The 14,598-nt window shown below is 40.3% G+C and overlaps 1 protein-coding gene across 1 annotated transcript in view; it reads right to left on the reverse strand.

Annotated features, from left to right (window-relative positions):
* Window positions 1-10,550: 10,550 nt before the first annotated feature.
* LOC119401653 (phosphatidate cytidylyltransferase, photoreceptor-specific) overlaps window positions 10,551-14,598 on the reverse strand; it is a 32,919-nt gene continuing 28,871 nt past the window's right edge. Inside the window, exon 11 of the mRNA XM_037668569.2 lies at window positions 10,551-13,378. Coding sequence (XP_037524497.1) covers window positions 13,261-13,378 — 118 coding nt within the window. The 3' untranslated portion in view covers window positions 10,551-13,260. The remainder of the gene's footprint in view (window positions 13,379-14,598) is intronic.

Genomic DNA, 14,598 nt, shown 5'->3' on the forward strand with positions numbered 1-14,598 from the left:
TAGTGGTATGTGTATGTGACGGTGCTCTGCTGTTGTTGCTTAATGATAAATAAGCTTAATAAGTTTCTTAATGATAACATAAGTTGGCACTATTTTGGACACGTGAATGCCATGCTGCATTAGCATTTGTGACTGCTGACTTGAGTGTCAAAAAATGTTAACATACTATTCCATGTGAGAGAGTAATTTGACAAGAGCAGCAGGTTGGGTGGGATAAGTTTCATGGAGACTCAAGGCTGAGAAGGAAGTTACCTGTGACGGGCACAGCACAGCGCTTGTCGCGTGCAGCTTCCTTCTCTTTTTGCGCTGTTCAACGAGTCGCCATGGTGAGTAACTTGCATCACATGCAAGGTCTACGTTTTGATGTTGAGTCTTAAAAGTGACCCAATGAAATGCTTACTGTGGTGCACGAAGTATTGATGAATGTTGCTCATATTGTATTCCTGTTGTGGAATCTGTGCATTTAGCCTCGCAGGACCTTATTTGCTTTGTGGAATATTGTAGGCAAAAATTGTGTAGTTGTGCAAGTACTGTAAGCTTAGCATGCAGCTCAGCTGCTTGCTTGGTACGGTTAATGGAAATGGATTCATTCTAAAAAGACAGGGCGTGCAAACACTGACACAAGAAAGAAGTCTGGACACTGCAAACGGCTTCTTTCTTGTGTCAGTGTTTGCACGCCCTGTCTTTTTAGAATGAATACTTACCAACTAGCTCAGCTGTCTTATTCTAATGGAAATGGCACTTGAGATTGGGGGGGGGGGGGGATATTATTTCTAGTTCTGTATGGTGAAAAGTGTTGTGTAACATTTGTATATAAGTAGCCAAATTTGATGCATAGCACTAAGTTACTTGCTGTTGGGAAGAAAAATGAGCATGAGTTCGGCCAAATGGAAAATTGTAGCTTTCACTTCTGCTCTGTTTCTAGATGTATAGAGAACTGCAAAGTCCCAGCAGAAAAAGATTGGCACAAGTGACTGGCGGCTGGAGCATCAAAATCTGGACATGTGACTTGTTCCTGAGTGCCAATCACATTTTGTTTTTAAATAAAGCAGGAGTGGCTGGAAGAAAGTGACCCATCTTGAAGCCTGAATTTCAAAAGCTCTTGTTGGTTTCAGAAAACAGTGTGATCAAGAAAACAGTTGCTCACTAAGCCAGCGAAAAAAAGAAAACGGGCTAATGTGCGCAGCCATGGTAGGGGACCATTCTGTCGTAAAGTAATGCATAAGATGTCTTAACAGTCGAGCTTTAAGATGGGTTGCTTTCTGCCAGCCACCCCTGCTTTAGATAACTGAATGTGCTTAGCACTGTCACAATCAGTGGGTTCAGGAACAGCGCAGCATGTTGCGGCATTGCTGGTCTAGCCACCGGTTAACATACTGTAGACTGGTAATGTTCAGTGCTCTGGTTATGAGGGAGAGAGAAAAGACAATTATCTGGTCCGGAGGGAAAGGGAGAATTTCTTGTTCATTCTGAGCCCCTAGAGTTTGTGCGAGAGTACATTCACAGGTTACCCTCAGCATAAAAAAACACGCAGAACAATAAAGATAGGTGGGAACCAGTGGGAATAAATACAATGAGTGTTACAAAAATTGTGATGGACATCTTGCCACTGTCCTTGGAAAAGGTTGCAGTGCATTATAGAGGCACTGAAATATGGGGTTAGGAATTATGTGGTTATCAAAAAGCTTTGGAGGTTGCTTACAGCAGGTAATAAAAACGAAAAATTGTAGGTCTGACGATAAGCAGACTGCATGTGAAAGAGCAAACAGTGATAACCAAGATTCTAGTTGACATAAGGAGGAAGAAATGAAGTTAAGCAAGATGTGAAGTGTGCAGGGCAGGTAAGAGGTGGCCAACTACAGTTTAAGCATGTGTCAAAAGAGAAGCATAAACAAAGACTGCAAATTATTAGGTGGCACGATGAAATTGTGAAGAGTTGACCAGCTGAGCTACAAAGGAAGGCCAACAGACGTTTCCAAACGATCAAGTCTGTCCAGGTTTCCTGTCTCTCCATCCTGTGTTTTCAGGTGATAAAATTTGTTCCAGTTATAAACCAACCAGCTCAGTTGGGTTCTAGTCTGAAAACTGGAAATTTACAGGCAAAAGATGGTATTAGCTGGAAAAGACTGGTAACTGATCATTGGGAGAATTGTCCTTCAGTAGACATCAGTGTGTTGATCACATGATAGAGTGGACCACAGCACACTTGTGGTCCTGGAGGCTGTCGGCATGCATTGTCCCCAATGATGTGAATGTGTGTATTTTGTGCACGAAAAACAATGAAATGTTTTCGGGTGGCTCGTGGGTAAGCCTCAATGTAACAATGTAAAGTGTTCTGAGATCCAGTGGGAATTTTCAGTTTTAAAGACCCCACATGGGAGTATTGCATGAGGGTGGAATTAGAGTAATTTCTCAACAAAATGTTACAGGGCCCTTGCCCTTTACTATAGTCTGATACAACTTAATAAGTCGGGAGAGGCCCTGCCCAGACGGCCGAAGCGCGGCAGCCGATCGCCTCCGCGACTAAAGAAATAGTCCTGCTCATGCACGTGCCAGTGTTCTCCGAAAGCGGAGCCACCAGCCGTCCCGCTCATGACGTCGGTCCCGCGTGCGTGCCCATTGGTGCAGGCTTGTGTTCATCCGCCTTTCAGGAGGAAATGCCGCTGACTTCTAAAGTTCTATCCGACTACAGTTTTGGACATTGCAAAGAAGTGTGGATCATCGATCACTCGGCAGCGATAGTATCGGCAAATAATGAAACACGTGTGACACATCAATAAATGAAAACAGCAAAGCAAATATTCCAAATAATAGAAAAACTAGTAAGCTATAAAAGGTTATCAACAATAAAACGGCCTATAGTCTTGTCGCCAACATTGTATTATAGAATGGATGGCGTATTTGCTTGTACTGTTCATTCTAGGGGCCATATTTTGCAGACTTGGTATTGTTACCAACTAATCTCACCTCACTACACTTATTCTTTTACAATGCCCATACCTGGTGAGCGGCCCTTTATTTGAGACTATGATTAGGAATATAGACACAGTCATGGAAATTATAGACCTTTCTGGAAGAGAAGACTCCTAGGTTTCATCACTCCAATGGTTTTATTCCACTGGGTGGGGTTTTTTGAAGTTGCCTTAATCAAACTCCTGGCATTGTTGTTGGTGGTTTTCTGGACTTGATCGTAAAGTCAATCATGCTAACAATATTGTCATTTGGGATGCCTGTTGTCTTTCAAACATTGAAGGCACAACTCTTTCTAAGGTTATTTTATCCTTTTGAAAGAAAACGACAAGCTCTACTCTGGAAACATAGAAAGCAGATACAGTGAACTCTCACTTGCGTGAACTTCAAGGGACCCAAGGAAATAGTTAATTTAACTGAAAGTTCACTAAAGTGAATATTCGCTAGAAAGAATTCTGTAATTTTCATTTGGACTGGTGCCCTTAAAGTGCAAGAAGAGACAAAGCTGTCGAGAGAGTTTACGTTTCTGTGCACTGCCTTTGGCACAGCTTGTTTAGTCTTCAACTTTGTTGAATTGATTTAAAAAGAATAAGCCCGGCTCTGCAGATCAAGTTCGTTCAACTGAAATATTCACTGCTCAGAAATTTGTTTAACTGAAAGATTTTTGCATAGAATGCATATGAAAACTGCGGGGAATTTTCTAAAAGTTCGTTATTCTGAAATGTTCATTAAACCGACGTTTGTACAAGTGAGAGTTCACTGTATTGTGATCTGCACAGCGTATCTTTCATTTTTTTAGCAACTTTAAGGTCATTTTCATTTTAATAGTAGACTGGTGAAGCGCTTGCTATAACCCACAAGGATAGCTAAAGAAATGAAATTTACTATATTTTATGAGCAGTAGTCGTGTGATTAATGCTTGCTCTTAAATACCCATCTGCCTCTGTAATTAACACAAGCACCATTGGTGTACATTGCTGGCAATTCCATAAAACACGGAAAGAGCTAAAGAGCATCTAAAATGTGTTTTGAAAGGATAACCAAAGCATTTCAAATCCCGTCTTGAAATAGACTCACTCGTGAATGTTCAACATACCATAACTTTTGTTCAAATGGGTTTAAAACGTCCATTCTTCTTTTATTGTGGACAGTTTGTATTCTAAATTATTGTGATATGTTAATTTACATTGTATCTCTCTCAATTTAGAAAAAAATATTGCTCCCAAGAAAGGCATATGGAATGTTTGATATTTTGAAAACTACATATAGTACTAAAATATAATTGTACATTTGAAATCGGCATACAAAAGACATAAGCATGGCAAGTTTCATGAAAACTGACGAATTTTTAAATGTTTTAGTGCAGTTTCCCCCCTAAAGGCAAGAATTTAGTACCTATTCTTGTTAACTGCCAGGTAACAGCAGGTGGTTCTATAATCATGCACTTCAATGAACTAGTGACATCTGACAGCTTCATTTTTGGAGAAGCTTGAAACATTGCAGCGTATTCAGGTTGCAATGTGGGCTGTGTGGTAACATGCGGGCTGTGTGTGGTAACAAAAGAGCAACTGTACGAGTCTTTTCTAAAATTACTGAAGTGCATATTTTATAAGTTGAGTTATTCGCAACCAAAAAAAGTAAAAGAAGAAAAAAGCAAGGCACCAGTATTGGGCGCTTATAATATATCAAAATATATTTGTTTTTGTGTTTTTTCAGTTGGAAAGTGTAAGCTCGGCATTAAAATTTTAGAGGCTACCAGGTCTGAGAAAACTAATATGAATTTCCCAGCAATTCGCGACTGTATTTGGTTGAACTGCACAGTATTGTTGTTAGCATGTTTTTGGAACAGGCCAGAAATCTGAATTCAAGGCTGCCTGCCAAAGCAGTGGGAATATTCAGCTTTTTCTTGTGTCTCATGGTCCGTAAACTTTTGACGCTGACTGTACATTACAAGGCACCATTATTGGGTGCTGAAATGTCAAAAGGTATTTGTTTTGTGTTTTTTTAGCTGGCGAGTGTGCATTTTCTTCAACCATACTCTTTATTCACCACACTAACTTTAATCAAACCTCAATTACAAATTCCACCTGTGCCATGTCTTCACAGCCCTCCTTTGCTTTTAATTGTTTCTAATGCACTCGAAAGTCGCTAAAATGCCGATGTAGAAAAACAAACAATGTACTTTGGCAACCACTGCACTGAGCTCTGGTATGAGAGATTTTCAGAATTGGGTACCCAGGCATTGGGTTTCTTGGGTATGCACACCATTTTCGAAAAATCATGTGCAAACCCAAGAGGTTAGCATATGACGCACGCGCAGTGGTAACAAACGCAAGTGACTGCATGTGCTAAGCTTCTGATACCCTATTCTAAAACTGCCTATTGACATAGATAGTGCAGGGCAACTCTCCATCATGATGTTCAATCTTGCAAGCAATGGTATCAGTATGCTGGCATATCTTATCACTACCAGATGACACTAGCACTCTGTCAATTATTAGATTTGTTTGCACATTTCCCGAGACGCATTAGTGATGTGCAAGAAAATTTCAGCATTTGTCACCAACCACATTTTTAAGTCTGTAGCAGTGTAATAACTTAAGAGCATAGACTGCTTGCAACATTACACTGTGCGCACATTTGTGTCTGTGTAGTCCTCTGTGGCAAATAAAAAAATGCCCATAAAAATATTCTCCATGGCATTTGGCATATATGCAATGCAGGATTGAACATTCTAACAGTGTGCATCATTGGAAAAGAAAACAAACAGTAAGCTCTCCACAGCATGAAATGATCTTTGCCTTCAATATTGGTTTTCACTTGCTTTGACGGTCTTTACCTAGTCATGTAAATTAAGGAAATTTTGAAGCCGTGAAAACAAAATCAGTTTTCCGGAAATTTTAGAAAAAGTGGCTAAATATCACAACCTTTCATAAAATATAGAAATAAAAATAGCAACACACAGGTGTGCATGCAAAGATTTGTTTTGAAAAGTTTTGGCATGATGTCAATATTCAACAACAAATACTGACCTTTCTTTCTTTATTTCCTCAGACATTCTTTGTAGCTCAGATTTTTCACCTACTGATCATACAAGCTGTGTCATCTTACTGAATTCGTAAGGGTATGTACTTGCTGTCTGCACATTCCTGGAAGTTTAGTTTTCCGCATTTCGGATGTCACATGGAATCAGTCTTGGGCAGTAACTAGTTACTATAATGCGTTGCTGGTAACTAGTTACTTTTTTCAGTATCTTGTAACTATAACGCTGTTACTTTCCCATATCCTCCACACCTTTCACCTGTCCACACCACGGCTCCCCTCGAAGTTTAGGAGAGGAGGTCGCTAAAAGGATTATCTTCCCTGCAGATGACCGAGGTCAGCGGTCAGTCTTTAATGCAACTTGAAGTTTACTTGTAAACTACATGTCGTAAATAAGCCATGTTGCAACTGAACAGCTTGCTAAGTTCACGTCCGTTTTTGTTTTTTTTTTCGACATATATATCCTTTCTGTCACTTGAGCTTCTAGCTCTGTTTCTGGTGTACCGGTGGTGCATTAGGACGCCAAGTTTATAGTCTCCTTCGTTTGAGGCTCCGAGCTAATCGTGTTTGAGAGGCGGCTAGAAACCAGCAGAGTGCAAAACGGTTGAGAGCTAGAAATACCGTGAAATGGCAAAGCAATTTTTTAAAAACCACTTTGGAACTGATTGTCTCCGAATTAACACAACAATTATTCACAAAATAACATCGACCTGGCGATGTCTCCCAAGATCAAGATTTTTTTTTATCCAATGAAATTCGGGAATTCCATCCAGCACGCTGGCTGAACGTCTGTTCAGTAAAGGACGCGACATATTCTTCATCAAGAGAGGGAAGCTCTCAGATGCCAACTTTGGGAAACAACTACTTCTAATGTGTAACGAGTTTTGCAAATAAATTCCCTTTTCACCAACGGTGCATGAACAAAAACAAATTGCGAAGCTTGCTCTAAGTCGCGCAAGGCTTGAAAGAGCGAAGCTGGACGATTCTGAAGTCTAATCTGTTTGCTTCTAGGTCGTTGCTAGGTTTATCTAAGTGATGCTAGGTTGTTTCTAGGTTCCTTCTCAGCACAGAGAGGTTCGAGTTATACCACAGACAGTCAGAGACGCTACATGGATGTCGAACTCCAGACACAGAAACTCGCGCTGAAACCGAGCGTTTGCACCTCCCATATATCTACGGGCACATTGTCGTTCACATAGGGCTTCCATCGCTTCGTGGTCTTCTCGCAGCCGCCGATGCCTTTCCCGTTCCCTAGTATTCTCTCGTTGGTACGTACCGCTGAAGCACTTTGTACAGATGCTTCGGCGAAGCCGAAACGTGCGGCCACGGTGTTTAATACTGGGTAAATCCCGACGGTTTATTGAAGCTTTTTTCAATTACTGGTTATGTCTGTCTAGAAATCTTAATTTATGTTTGCCGCGTGTCTGTTGCATTCTTCATTTTTAGTGGACCAGCGGTGAGTAGTGGGACTTGCACAGTTTCGATGGCACATACCCGTTCATGATGATGATTGTTTTTTTCAAACATTTGAACACACCAAAGTTTATACGGCCAGCTTGAACAGCTTCACCGTTAAATATTGGTGTTACAAAATGAGGCTTACTCAGTGAATGCTTGTGTTAGGCCCCCATTTTAGGTTTGCTTCGTGTAGGGTTTTACCAAGAGCATTTCTGACTACCCACATGAATTCGTACATTTTTATTAAGTAAATGCTATCATTTGGTTTGTGATCTATTACTTATTTTATACAGTAACGGAAAAGTAACGACATTACTTTGTCACAGTGACTGTAACTGTAACAGGTTACTTTTGGAAACTCTTAACTGTAACAGTGTTACTTTTTTGGCTTGGGTAACTAACTGTAACACTTACTTTTTACTGGTAACGTCCCCATGACTGCATGGAATACTGCATGTTGCGGGCTTTAAATGGTAATAACCATAGGTTAAACCTGTGGATACATTTGGATGTATGGAACAGTGAGAAAAAAATGTTCACAAGTAAGTAGGTTTTAAGATATGCTGTTTCAAATTTAAATCTTTATTTGCATAGTATATGGGCCATTATGGCACAAGATAATTTTACAGCAGAGCTGTTATGCTCGAGGTTTGTCCATGTGTCGTTGAAAACTCTGCGCTGGTTGCCTTTGCCACGTGAAGCCAGGTTAAGCTTAGATGAGCCTACTTAAGCCGAGGTAATTATAGCCAAGCCTAATTAAGCCTAGTTGAGCATGGTAACACCTAATTAGGTAAGCATAATGAATCTAATGAAGTGAAAGCCTGATTAGTCCTAATTAAGCAGAGTGGAATTCTTAATGTGGCTAGTGAAATCAAGCCCGGCAAATCCTACCGAGCAAGCATAATTAAGACTAAAAAGTGCTAATTAACTAATGTGCTAATTAAGACTTGAAAATGATAGTTAACCGAGACAGCCCAGATATGCTAATTAACTTAATTAAGCTAATTATCCTAATTACGGTACTGGAATCGTGTTGATTCGGTGCTGCTACGTGATGGCTAATCGATACCCAATTGATACCATTCGATAAGCTAGTGACCAAAACTTGGTTTACGGGACAGATCATGTGAACACTTCTTGCAGCCATGTGTGGATGCACGTATCCATTGATCTAGCAACACTTAGCAAAACTTCGAAAAGCCTAGCCAGGCCAGGACGAGCTAGGTGCCAGTCAGCTCTGCTGTGACCCAGCCTTGCACGACTTAGTGCAAGCTGTGCTAATTTTTGCAAAATTGTCAGTTCACAGTAGATCCATGCAAATGGCGTCAAAATCCAAGACGCATTGACAAACCAGTGCGGCAAGCTTCAGGCTCAACCAAGATTTATCAATTGCATTTCCTGCTCTTACTTGCAGCATGAAAGAAGAATTTTCTCCATTTATGATGTGTAATCTACTGACATGGGCTGACATATTTAATAAATTTTTAGGAGTTACAAAAATCGTTGAAGAAGGAATGTTGCTGGAGCCAATGTTCTGACAAGGGGACTCTATCTTCTCAAAAACTTCAGTCATGTTTGGAAACCCATCACCTTGAAGGCTTGCATGGAAACTGAGAGTTGAGGAATGACGGAACTTCCTTGTTATAATGACAGGAAGCAAAGTGAAGCTGTTGGATAGAAGCTAGTGGGCAAATTTTTCTATAAGTACAATGATATAATGGGGTGTGCTTTAGTGCCACCATAGAAAAAGTCATATGGAATATAAACTAAAAGTGTTGCCAACTTCCGACATTAGACATGCAAGTACTTGGCAATGCTTCACTGAATTGCTGAGCGCTGGATACCGACTCAGACGTCCATTAACATGCTAGGCAAGCATCCGACATAGCTTTCAAAGCCAGTTTTTCTTGACATTTATGAATGTAAATGTTACCAGCAATGCCTTTACCTTTGTAAAAGGTTGGATCTTCTGTACTACACTAAGATATGCGACATATGCGGAGGGTGCACTTCCGTGCAACAAATGTAGATGCAACACACCACCGTTAAAAACATTGCAGAGACTAGATGAAATAATGCCACTTGTGAGAGTGACACCAACCCAACTTTTGCATGGTGTACATCAATCCTGATGCGAAAACAGCGTGTAGAGACGAGAACAGACAGACACAAGCAAAGGTACAGACACAGGCGCCGACTAACAACTGTTGTTAGTCAGCGCCTGTCTGTACCTTTCTTGTGTCTGTCTGTTCTCATCTCGACGCGCTGTTTTCGTCTCAGTATGAATAACCAACTAGCTCGAAACGTGTTATTCCAGTACATCAATCCACTGCATTTTGTTAGGTAAATTTGGACCGTTATTTTTCTAGTTTGTTTTCTTTTGCAGTGGGTAAAAATGAGAAAAAAGCAAAAAACAGATTCTTTTTTCGAAACTTTTCCAAGCCCTCCCATCTCTATCCTTACCTTGTTAAGTATACTAAGAGTAAATATTTAACACGTAGGACAAACGTAGGACAAACGGGCCGATGCATTAACCAGAGATTATTGGAACATAAGAGATCGCTAACAGGAGGCTCACCTTCTAATCTATCTTTACATTGTCGAGATTGCAAGTGCACGCCAAAATTCGATGAATGCGCAGTGTTGTACCGTCATAGAAATGAAGAAACGCGCCTGATGATTGAAGCATGGCATATCGAGAATAGTGGTAGCGCATGCGTGAGCCAACCGTCGATTAACTTGCATAAAGATGAAATCAAATGCCTTAACAGTTATCTTCAACGTAGACCGCCACGCGTGCCGGATTGATAGGTTCACCTATTGCATGGGCATGCGCAGATAAGTTTTCGTGCCTTCTTTCCTTTTCAGCCGTTGTGCGTCTCTTCAGTTGTTAGTCGGCGTTTGTGGTGTCCTGACTTCTTTCTTGTGTCCTTGTTTGCACGCCCTGTCTTTTTAGAATGAATACTTACCAACTAGCTCAGCTCTCTGTTATTCTAAATATTTAACTTCGCAATTCGGCATTTCACCCACACATAACTCTTGTGAACCATAACCATGAAACAACCAAAGCTACATTGGCGATATCTCTTTATTACGATCTTTGATCCTCAGAAGTGCAGGAAATACTTCACAACCAAGACAAAGGTTTCGTCAATGCAAACACCACACTAAGAAAAAGTGCATCAACAACATGGCAACAAGAACGACTGTAGAAGACATGGAAACAGCCAACATTTCTGTGCACTCCAGCTGTCTGGGACACCAACACTGAAATATCTGAACATGGGAATATATAATGGAACAAGCATCACATTGCACTGTATATGAACATTTACAGGGTGTCATGGGTAATGTGGGCCAAGATCAAAAATATTGGATAGATCTATGCAAAATGTGATGTACTAGTGTGATTATTTATCATTGTTATTATTAACAGATTAAAGTGGTCTAAGAAGCAGAAGAAATTAAACAATGTGACGACTGAAGTAAGCTGCATCATAATTAAGTGGTAACAAATGTGTTCAAGAAATTGACACTGTGTACTTGAACAGTGACTGCTACAGACCATATCATGGCATGTAGGCCCAGTGCTAAGTTTTCATAGTTACTTTCACACTATTTAAAACAGGAATGTAACTGAAATTTTATCAACGACTATAGTATTAGTCCCCCCATTTACTTTCTAAAGGAATAATTTAAGCTAAATAATAAGTTACTACTCGTTTAGATATTCAAGATGCCACAAGGTGTGCAGCAGAACAGGGAAGAATTAAATAATGACACATGAAAAAAAATGTCAATATTTCTGAAACTTGGTCCATTTTACTGATGATACACCTGTATGTGCTTCTTTATATCCTGCGACTCTGAAGTACTACTATGCGAGGCACCCTGCTCTTGTTAGGCTGGCAAAGTAGGCGACCTGGTCCGTCCACAGTACTGCACTTGCCCTCTTGTAGTAATGCTGCCATCCTTAAAGAAAAAACCCTTGAACGGTGCTGGTGAACATTTAATACTATTTTAAGATCAGGAGTGGAGGCATTAGTCTATTTGTGTACAAAGACAATCATAACACCCAAGATAAAAGCAACGGACACTGTATGCACTGTCATGTGTCATACAAATGAAGGGAAATGCCCATTTCCATCTACCATATGTTATTACTACTACCTACTCATGCCAATGACTTTCAAAGCAATTAGCTTACAGAAATGAGGTACTGCAGTGCCTTTCCAGAAATACTGCCAGCAATTGCAGCTGGAAACCTTCATTACACATTAAAAATAATGTTATTAATGCATTAATTCCAATAATGCACATATTCTAGATCTTCATAACATATCACATAAACTAATATAAAGTAAAAAAGTTTCAGATTCACATCTCATTTGCAATGCATTAAGCCTCATGTCTTTCTTAATAAGGATATCGGGAAATGCAGTGCTTCTGCCAGCACAAAGCTCCTCCAGGTGGGGTGTGCTTTTGAACTGATTTCCTCTACAAGAGGTGTATCATCGACTAGGAATGTGCACCTCTACAGCAACTGATATGTCGAAAGCATCAAGCTCAATGCAAGCTTCACAAAACTGCACCAAAAAAATAAAGCGACCTGGAATGCAGCAAACATGAAACATTGGCACATATAGCATAACAAAACAAGTATTGGCTCACAGAAAAGCAGTACTATGTACTGCAACATGCACCTCCTGGAGCTTGTGTACCTTTCTTGAAGTAGCGAAGACTGCCCAACACCCAAATAAAAACAATGTCAGTTACATATGAGAAATTACAGCTCATAAATGAACAACACAAACAAAGGCTTCCAAGTTTCAGAAAATGTGCTTGTACTTTTACTGACAAATTCAGTAACGAGACAGCCTCTTTTCTCAATACACTGTAGCACAACACACATGCTTTTTGGCATCGTATAACTCCTTTCTAAACAATCTTTAATGAGCATCCAAGAAAAGCATGCTGCATATTTTACATTACTGCAGTATTATATGTAAAAGCAAATTAGAAGTGAAGATGCTGTGTATGGACACCATCACGTTGCTTAAATTTATCTCCTCACAAGTATAATGGTTGTTACGTTGGCAAAGTCTGAAAAGGATGCATTTACATTTGTTACATATCCAGTGTCAAAGCAACAAAGTCATGCGTTTGACCAACTACATCAGAACATCAAGGTTTCATGCAACTTCAGAACTTGCCAGCTAACTAAAGAACTAAAACACATCACAATTAGACATACAATTAACTATATAGAATATGCTGTAGCATACAGTTTCTACAAGACAAATGAGTAATTGCATTTTAAAAAGTGGACTGTGCAATACACAGCCAAAAGAAATGCCAAGTAGTGTTGCCATTATAGTCATTGCAGGGCCTACACAAGTGGGAGAATTCACTTAAGAGCAAATTATGCCAACTACTGATGCCATATAGTAGGACAAAACACTTAAACTAAAACTTGGAACCTTTTAAATGCAGGTAAATATTCTGACTGAAGTACACATATGACAACTTTTTGGTCCATGATTTCCTTTGCACCTTGGCTAATATGCAATATTCCCACATCAATGCATTGACTGCCGACGGTTTCCTCCTCAAATTATGAGTAACCGCAACAGCCTGGAAAGCTCTACTAAAGTGAATTTTCAAAAAGCAGGAAAGAGTGTGGGAAGGGGGTGGCAGGGCAATGAACCTTAAGTATAGAACAAGGTAGTGATGCCCACAACATGAGTGACTAGTTCTGTAGCGACTGTTGCTTCCTTGATGGTGCTCCCTTTAGGTAGGGAGCAAGCCCCGTGCTAGCAGTGTGTCCCGCAAGCTGCTGAAAATTTGCAGCTGTACTTCTGGCTTCATCAGGTAGATCTGCTGCAGAATCTTCTGCTGGTTAGGGGCCCTAGGTATGTCATGAAGGTAGAAATATCCGATTATTCACTGCTCCGCACTATCTGACTTCTTGGCATGCTTGTAATCATCACGTAACATATACTACATAATCAAACTTCAAATATTTCAGCGCTACTTTTGACGAGGACCGGACAGAGAAGTGCATGACAAGCACATGCGTTCACTGCCTTCAGTTGTTATAAAGTATAATGTGTGCAGTTTTAATAAACATAGTTGGAGTCTGTGTCCATCCTGTCATGCACTTCTCTGTCCTGTCCTGGTCAAAAGCAGCACTGGAATATTTTAAGAGTGTATCACCAACTAGCCCAGCAACATGTTTAGTTAAATTAAGCTTCAGTACAGTTCACAGAGTGCTGCCACCTGGGATTGTCAGAAACCTTGAAGTTCTGGATTTATATTCGAGCCCTCCTTGCCTACGATGGCTGCATTAAAAATGCAACCAAAAATCAGCAGCAGGTCTGATCAACTTTGCAATGCAGGCATGTGCCTGCATGCTGAGAGGTGCCTATAACTGTGGTTGGGTGGAGTGCTTGTCTGCTAGGCCTTTTCACCAAAACTGTCTCTTTGGTAATTACGCCGTGTTCGTAAGCTGTGAATCAGGGCTAATTTTTAAACATAAGCATCTGAAATCTGACATGCACATGGAAAGCAAAGCACTCCTGTGCTTCGTATGTAAAAAAATAGCACAAAGTTCGCACAAGCCTATGTTTAGATCACTCCTCTTTAAACAGGTTAGCATGTCGTGCAATCCTTTTCTATGTAGGTATAAAGCAAAGCAATACAATTGCCCTTTGTTGTCAAGCCATCAACTATGTATCATACAACATGCTGGTGCCATATTTTTACTTAAGGAGGCCAGAGACAACATGCACCAATCCACGCCTACTATAACGCCACTCTGCTAAGCCATGAGGTTTGCGTACATGCATTCTTGGTCCCATTCTAAGAATAAATGTGTCTGATCTCATGATTAGCAGAAACAACATATTAGTTGCCATTAAAAAAGTGAGTGCGGTGAAAAAAAGAAAAGTGTCTACGGCACAATTGATTGAGAAGCTGACATCAGCTCCGGACTGCCAAGCAAGGCATCAGTATTTCGGTACAGGTGTGGCTTTTTGCACATGAAAATCGGTGCTTTGATGAATGTAGGTGTGAGGGACGATAGCAAAGTTTCACAAAACCAATACCCCCACTTAAGCTGCCCGGCAA

Source organism: Rhipicephalus sanguineus, chromosome 1 (genome assembly GCF_013339695.2).
Source record: "Rhipicephalus sanguineus isolate Rsan-2018 chromosome 1, BIME_Rsan_1.4, whole genome shotgun sequence".
Taxonomy (NCBI): domain Eukaryota; kingdom Metazoa; phylum Arthropoda; class Arachnida; order Ixodida; family Ixodidae; genus Rhipicephalus; species Rhipicephalus sanguineus.